Below are 8266 nucleotides of genomic sequence, written 5' to 3'. Positions count from 1 at the left end.
CTAGGTTGTCGAGAACAAAACATAAATGGAGAAGAAGAACTTCTTAAGACAAATTCGATATGAATTTGTCTAAGAAACTAACTTAGGTCGGGTATAAAAAATCCATAGGAGTTCTTCTTCCAAACCATCGAACATAATCCAAATATTACAGCCAATTAAAGAATTTCCAAGAACTTAGGTGATTGTCTTTTTGAAGAAATCGTTCCGGCAATCTAGACTTTGATTTAGAGCTTAGGAAAGTTTCCTATAGATCATTATGTCGAATTAGTTGATATCATCTATCGTTCTATTGATGTGGACAAATCTACATATGATTTAGTGCTTAAAGTCAAGTATTATCTATCGAGTATTAAAATGTATCCTCCTGTTGTTATCAAAGAAGATATGGATGTGATGTTCTATTTAAATGAAATATATACTTCACTCCAGCATCGCACTCCACTATGTGTCTCTTTAGTAGATAATTCACTACTTATAAACTCAACTCAAGAAAGTATAGCACTACTTATAAATCCAAATCAATAAAGTATACCACGAATGGTTCCAGAAATTGATTATCCTAACGTATTCCCGATGTTTCAGCAGGATGACATATTAGTAGTAGTAGCACCTGCACCCAGGGAACCAACTAAATCTAAGTTGTTTGTTAAAAACGTGAGCATTGATGATCCAATACCTGCGATATTAACTTGCGAAATCGAATTGGAAGTTAGTACGTTGTTTGAGAATAAAAAAAAGAACTTCAACTGAGTTTACATAAATATGTGATGACTAATCATTTTGAATTCAAAGTGGAGAGGTACACAAAAGAACTTTGGTGTGTGAAATGTTTAGATGAGAAGTACAAGTATCATTGAGCCAAGAACAAGGCTGCAACAATCTGTTGAAGAAAGCAGCGTCTGTATCGCCAGTTAAAACATCCACCAATTCTGAACTAGGAGTTTTCAATCATTTCTGCAATTGTTTCAGCAGTTCATAATCAAAATCAAGAAGGGGATCGACCTTTACTGAATCTTTGGTCTTATCTATTTTCCTTTTCCCGAAGGGTTGGTGTAGTCATCCAACTTCTTCGGCTTCTTGGTCAATCTCTTCCCCTTCTGTCGTGCATATTAGGTTGAAATCTTTCCCTTCTCCTTCACTTTTTTCAACTGCTTCTCCTCCTCCTCATTCTCCTTTTCCTTAATAATAATATGGTCATCTAGTTGGATAGATAAAATTGATTCTCCTTAGGTTTGACAGATGAAGTTAGTCTCCTTTTAACAAATGAAGTTGATTCATCTGTTGATTCTCCTTGAACAGGTTGGACAGAAAAAGTTGATTCTCCTTCATATGGTTGGATAGGAGAAGTTGATTCTCCTTCATTTCTTTTACATCCTCCGTCAGTCTATCCAATTTACATCCAAAATCATAGTCACTGGATGCTGGACATGTGGTATTGATGAAGTCACAGTGGGGACATAATTAGAATTAAAATCGAAATCATAAGTGATCAGGGTAGGTAGTAGTTTTCTCTTGATGGGTTTGGGGGAGAAACTACATTATCTTCATGCTTTCTCTTCCTCTCCTCTACTTCAAAGTAATCATCAAAAATATTGTCTCCCATATTTTTAAAATTCACCCCACTGTATAAGTTATTCTCCTCTTCAGACTCTTCCATCTTCGTGACAAACTTTCCTTTGCCATTCAGGGAAGTGATTATATCCTGGACGGAGTTCTTCCTGCTAGATTTATAAAGTAATATCCTTGAGTAGAAAGGCTCATACATCTCCGTCCTATTGGAAAATTTGGGGACAAGCGTTTTAATAACCTCATAGGTCCACACTTGAAAGACTGGTGTGAACTCATATATGGTATAAGCATTATCCAAAATCCCTTTTTCTCTTGTCGACTTCTTGTCCAGATATACAGCTCAGATTTGTTTCATGTCCTTGTTCACACCCTTCAAGGTTGCTGTAAAGGACACATTTCCCCATGGATATAGGATGAAAGATTCAGTGTCCTCCGTCGTGAAGAGAATTTTGATATTTACAAACCTCTATCTCAAGGTCGAAGAGATACTGAAAAAACAGGCATACCAACCCATCTTCCATTCATCTCTAACAGCCATATTACTGTCAAAATATGTAACCACCAAAGGTGGATAAGGTGGATATTTTTCATCTTAATTGAAGATGTTTTTCACCACAAGGAATTTGCCAAAGTTGATGCCCGTCATCATGGCATACTCTTTCATGTCAAAGCACAACTCCTCTCGGTTCACCAGGAACTTCATCTCCTTCGAGTTTGAGCTGGTTTTCTTGAGCAGCATTTAATTGACTATGTTTTTGAGAACAGAAAGCTAGGGGCACTAAATAAATATTGAAGTTGGGTTTTCAGAGCCCTATCCATAATATTCATAACAATAAACTTCTGGGTAATTTTGTCAAATTGTTTTTCCATGAAACCCTACCAGAAATTGCTCAACAATTATTTTGGTTGACGCCATATTCAAAAAGGAAAAAAAGTATGTTAGAATCCTAAACTCATATACTAGTTCGTAAAAAATACATACTAGTTCGTTAAAATGCATACTAGTTCGTCAAGAATGCATACTAGTTCGTCAAGAATACACTAAAACCCTAAACCCTAAACTCATATATACAATCATTCATGTAAAATATGAACCCTAAAACCAGTAACAAGAAGGTTTGACGAAAAAACTCATATATACGAAAATGAAACCTAAAACACTAAAACCCTAAACTCATATATACGATCATGCATGCAAAATATGAACCCTAAAACCAGTAATGATGAGGTTTGACGAAAAAATCTCATATATACGAATATGAACCCTAAACCCTAAAACCATAAACTCATATATACGATCATGCATTCAGAATATGAACCCTAAAACCAATAAAAATGAAGTTTGACGAAAAAACTCATATATGCGATCATTCATACAGAATATGAACCCTAATACTCACCTGAATAATCAAGTTTGAACGAACGACGAGACGAGCTTGTTGGATGAGTCGAGGTCAATGATTCAATGAAGATGAGCAGCTACTAGAGAGACGGAGAGAAATGAAACGAAATTTTAATTAGAATCTGAACCGTCGTACAATATCAATTCGTCACGAACTTACAATATCGTCACAAACTTACAATATCGTCACGAACCTATACGAACTTTTAATCGTCATGAACTACAAATATGTTTGTGACGATGAAAGGAAAAAAAAAACATTTAACATGCACAAAATATTATTTCTGCAAACATTATCAACTCTGGGTTGTTTTTCATATTTAACCCCTTAGGTTATTTCGTTAAATTTCCCAAATAAAGAACCCCAATTTCATAGTTGGACTTGGACCTAAAAAATAAAACCAAAAAAACCCGCAAGAATGCGGAGTAAAGGAGAGACCAACCATTCGAGATAAGCAATGTTGCCTTACCAGGCGACACGTGTCAAAAAGTTTGAGATTTTCTTCCTCAGGCTGAAGAAAGAAGAAAGGAAAACCAGTCTCAAGTTCACTAACCAAGAAGCAAGACAGAGAGAAAATGTCAACTACTTCGCTGGGTTCCTCTGCTCTTATTCAATCTAAAATTGATGGCTTTTCTGCAGAAGGACTTCGTCTTCCAAAGCTATCATTCTCTCCCTCTAACTTACCTAACTTCTCAAGGTAAACTTCTGTTCATGTTCATTGATCAATCGTTTCCCCAATTTATCAGAATTCTAGATTCTTGTTATTGCTTATGGAAAATGCGGGTTGATTTCGGAATCATTAAATAATTTGAATATGATGGCCATTGAACCAATGAAGTAATCGAATTTTCAATTGTTATAGAGTTCATTGGCTATGTTTTTGTTCCATTTAACTAGGTTGAATTAACTTGAAGATTTCCTTATGGGTGCTTCCCCTTTGAATTTAGCTGATAATTGATATGGGGTATTCAAATATTCAATGATATGCTGAACTGAACATTATATTGTCTTCATTTGGAAACATGGATTTAGATTTGGCTCAGGCTATCTGTAATACACCAAAAATTACTCAACCTTCAAAAGCCTCCCATCAACAAACAATCCAACCGTCCAATTACCATGAAATTTGTACACTTCTTAGATCCTTCCAAGATAAATATTTTGAGCCCTCACTACGACCCCAATCGGACATTGCCTTCGGCTGGAAGAACAATTTTACCATTAGGCCTTTCTGGATCTAAGTGTCACATAGACCATTTTATCAAAATTGAACCTCATCTGATCCACACCTAGATGGTGTTTTCAAAAGAAGCCTATATCACAATTTCTTGCAACAGCTAGATGGGAATTGCATCCAATACCAAAAGCAGTTTGAAGTCTTAAGAGAACACTCTCTCCACTAAAGAAGAAGGTTTTCATCATGAAGTCCATTAAATAAATTAGCATCTTGACTCTCTTATACTAAAACAAATGTTTAAAGGGTTAAAATTATATGATACTATTTCAGAATTCACATAAACATTATTTGGGGAATACCGATTTTTTTCTTCTTCTATCTTTCTTTGTTAACTACTTGAAATCTAAACCAGCTTTAACTTTCATTTCCTTAGACAAGGTAAAATATTCCTAGGAATTATTTTACATTTCTTCTTGTTATGTGGATTCTTTTCATTTTCTCTCATTCCACAATTCAGAAGAAAGTCTCAAGCTGTTGTGAAGGCGACTTCTCGAGTGGATAGATTCTCTAAAAGTGACATCATTGTGTCCCCATCAATTCTCTCTGCCAACTTTGCAAAATTAGGAGAACAGGTTCAATCTCAATGTCTTTTTATATTTTTCTGCTGCATAACATTAGTTTATATGTACATGAGTGGCTCAAATTGATCACTATATATTTCACCAATTCTATTATGACTTTGTTAATCCTTATTTTAATTAAATACAGTTGACTGGTACCACATTCTGCAATCGGGCTGGTCTGGTGTTTAGTAATAATATCTTGGGCCTTGTTTTATCTAGGGTTATTTTAATAACCAAGTGATTTTTCCAAATAATCTTGTTTGACGTATATTTTTTAAAATTATGTCATTTTGATAAAGAAAATACATTAGGGGTATACTATAAAATGTAAGAAAAAAAAATATCTTGTAAATAAATGGTATTTTGGTTGATGATTTGAATGATGTAATTGATAAGTAGATTGTTGATTGGATGGTGGGTTATTTTAAATTAATCTCAAATAATCCGCATCAAACAAGGCCTTGTAGTTTCAAGGATGTCTAGAGTTTGACTAGCTTATATATATAGGTAAAAGCAGTGGAGTTGGCTGGGTGTGACTGGATTCATGTCGACGTAATGGATGGTCGTTTTGTTCCAAATATTACAATTGGACCTCTCGTGGTTGATGCTTTGAGACCCGTAACAGATCTTCCATTGGATGTACATCTGGTAATATACCTATTTATGTCCTAAATATGCATGTGAGTCCCATTTTTAGGTCATCTTTGACTCCCCATTGTTTTTGTGCCTTTATTGGATAAATATCATGAATAATCATAAGGGAGGAATACATTGCAGATGATTGTTGAACCTGATCAGAGAGTACCAGATTTTATCAAGGCTGGAGCTGACATTGTTAGTGTTCATTGTGAACAATCCTCCACAATCCATTTGCATCGTGCAGTTAATCAGGTAAGACTGCTTTTTGTTTTTGAAACTTTTGCCAACAGACATTTGGTCCAGCAGGGGTTTCTGGTTTTTAGTTCCATTTGTAGAAAGGAACTATTTTCTTTCTTTTGAAGCTTTCTTGGTGACTTAACTTCATAATATTTATTTGCTTGCCTTTGCAAAATCATTTAGGCATTTCTCCCTTTCTTTGACATAATCTGAAACGTTTGATTTCACATTCGCTTAATATTTGTTGTCCTAGGCCTTGTTATTTTCCAATAATCTCGTTAGATGTAGTTTATTGGAAATTATGTTATTGGGTAAAAAGACATTATATTTGGAGAGTTTTGGTTTATGATTTGAATTATGTGATTGTTGAGTAGAAATTAATTCCAAATAACCCACATCGACCAAGGCCTTAATTGATTTCTTTCTCTCTGTATTTCTGGATAATTTTATTAACTGATCTGTTAATGTTTATAATGATGTAGATTAAGAGCCTTGGAGCCAAGGCAGGAGTTGTCTTGAACCCTGCTACTCCCTTAAGTACAATTGAGTACATCCTTGATGGTGAGTCTTTGTTTCTTCTTTTTATGTAAAGGTCTAGATCCTCAAGTATAACCGTCAGCTCAAAGACTATAAGCTATACCTTTTTATGGCTTTTAATGAAAGACAGAAATAAATTGAATGAAATTAACAAATTTGAGTTTTGCCTGTTTACAGTGGTAGACCTAGTCTTAATCATGTCAGTGAACCCGGGATTTGGTGGTCAGAGCTTCATTGAGAGCCAAGTAAAGAAGATCGCAGAGTTAAGGAGATTGTGTGTAGAGAAGGTATAAATAACATTCTCCTTTCTTAAGCATTTGTTAAAATAAAAAAGTTTTTAATTTCCAAAAAAAAACTGAAATCTGAACATTTTCCTTCCCCACTTGGTTCTGCAGGGAATTGATCCCTGGATTGAAGTAGATGGTGGAGTAGGCCCCAACAATGCATACAAGGTTGTAAACAATTATTTTTTCAGTATGCTGTTTGGAATTCTAACTGAATAAAGTATGAAATTACAACATAATAAATCCTTTAAATTTAATATTTCTGGCATCATTTCCAGGTTATCGAGGCAGGAGCAAATGCTCTGGTGGCTGGTTCTGCTGTCTTTGGAGCTAAAGACTATGCTGAAGGTAATATTAATGAAGAATCTTTTTCCCATGAAAATATTTTGCTCTAATCTATTGTCTTGTCCAAATTGAATGCAGCTATTAAAGGAATAAAGACCAGCAAAAGGCCAGCTGCTGTTGCAGTATAAATTTCTAGAATCTTCCATTTGAATCTTTGATGGTCAATATGTAGTTTCATCCTACTGTTCCCCTCCTTGAGGTGAGTGTTTTTCATGTATAAGTAGCGAGGAACTAATTTTTAGTTTGTGACTGAACTGAAATAAGATGAAAAACACGAAAAAATAGATGAACATGTTGGTTTCTCCAGTTTTCTGATGGAAAAAATGAACCAAACATTGAGTTTGACTAAAGTTACTACTGCAGCCATTTATGGAGCAGGCAGGCTCATTGAATGGTAACCTGCTTTTGGGTTATGATAAATGAGGAAATGGATAAATTTGTGTGATCTTGCCTATTTTGGTTGTTTTAAACTTGAGCTAGATTTTTGTGTTATTGTTTTCTGCTTTTGCTTTCGCAGATATCCTGGTTAGTTGGAACTTTGGCAACCAGCTTAGGACGTGTTGGAGCTAAGGAGATGCGAGATACTTGCTTTTAATTGTTTTTGCCTATGAAATAGAAAATGAAAATGCACTTTGTGCCATAAATATTCTATTGTATCATATCTTGAAAAGAAATGTATATTTTTTTCAAAATAAGTTCATCTATCTGTCTATCCATTCTTCATTCTCGACGTTGTTACCTTTTCCTATGTAAAGGTTGAAGTGTTCTTATAGTCTTGGTGATTGAAGAAGAAGAAGAAGCAATGCAAGCAAAGGATGGTTTGGGGATTAAGAAACTTTGGATGGAACTAAAGTGTTAGATGTGCAAAATGCATAAACAAATGGTATACAAATCTAAGGCTCACCAGCCTTACTTTTGCGCAAAACCTTCACTTTTTGCAAGTTATTTCTTTATTCGCAAGCCTAAATGATTTAATGTTGTGTTTATCTTGTCTTGCTATCGATGTTGTTTTACTTTTTGAATTTGTCTTTTCTTTCGCATGTCATGTTTTGATGTTATTATTGTTTGTGTTTTTATTGTTATGTTGTCCTCTTCTTTGTTGAATAAATTATATGTTTCAGCTATAATAAAAATAACTAGTTTTTTAAATGTAAACTTGACTTCAGTTGGGTCAATACTCATTAGGGATAGTGCATTAGTGATTAGACTTAATCTATTTATTCATTGGATTGGATAATACAAACTAAATTTTGTTACTTGGACAAATTAAATTTTTTCAAACTCATTTTTTGTGTTCACAAGTTTAATACATTTTTAATTCACATGTTATTTTTTTTTTTTTTTTTTTGACCAATTTTATTTTTGACTCAAATATATCTAACCCGTTTTGAAGTGATTAATACATTTTGACTTAATTTAATACTTTTCTACCTGACCTGATTTACACGTGTT

At 34.2% G+C, this 8266-nt stretch overlaps 1 protein-coding gene across 3 annotated transcripts; it reads left to right on the top strand.

Moving 5' to 3' along the window:
* The first annotated feature begins 3501 nt into the window (after window positions 1-3501).
* Window positions 3502-7544, top strand: LOC124914901 (ribulose-phosphate 3-epimerase, chloroplastic-like). Of its 3 annotated transcripts, XM_047455537.1 has the most exons (10): window positions 3502-3669; window positions 4667-4781; window positions 5280-5420; window positions 5550-5663; window positions 6131-6209; window positions 6363-6472; window positions 6581-6637; window positions 6748-6817; window positions 6893-7013; window positions 7332-7544. In XM_047455537.1, exons 1-9 carry the CDS (start codon window positions 3548-3550, stop codon window positions 6940-6942), a joined length of 858 nt encoding a protein of 285 aa, XP_047311493.1. In that variant the 5' UTR covers window positions 3502-3547; the 3' UTR covers window positions 6943-7013; window positions 7332-7544. The 3 variants fall into 3 exon arrangements, with proteins under 3 accessions (XP_047311493.1, XP_047311486.1, XP_047311501.1); XM_047455530.1 differs by lacking the exon at window positions 6893-7013; XM_047455545.1 differs by lacking the exon at window positions 7332-7544 and having other exon boundaries at window positions 6748-6824; window positions 6862-6908.
* Window positions 7545-8266: the final 722 nt, after the last annotated feature.

The sequence above is a fragment of the Impatiens glandulifera genome, chromosome 1, assembly GCF_907164915.1.
Source record: "Impatiens glandulifera chromosome 1, dImpGla2.1, whole genome shotgun sequence".
Classification (NCBI taxonomy): domain Eukaryota; kingdom Viridiplantae; phylum Streptophyta; class Magnoliopsida; order Ericales; family Balsaminaceae; genus Impatiens; species Impatiens glandulifera.
This window is presented reverse-complemented; position numbering and strand designations above follow the sequence as displayed.

What these genes read in the sequence shown, in the direction of transcription:
- LOC124914901 (XM_047455530.1), top strand. Translation starts at nt 3,548, where the DNA reads ATGTCAACTACTTCGCTGGGTTCCTCTGCTCTTATTCAATCTAAAATT. An exon ending in TTCCATTGGATGTACATCTG is followed by an intron (nt 5,421 to 5,549) that starts GTAATATACCTA and finishes AATACATTGCAG; the next exon opens with ATGATTGTTGAACCTGATCA. An exon ending in AGCTAAAGACTATGCTGAAG is followed by an intron (nt 6,818 to 7,331) that starts GTAATATTAATG and finishes TTGCTTTCGCAG; the next exon opens with ATATCCTGGTTAGTTGGAAC.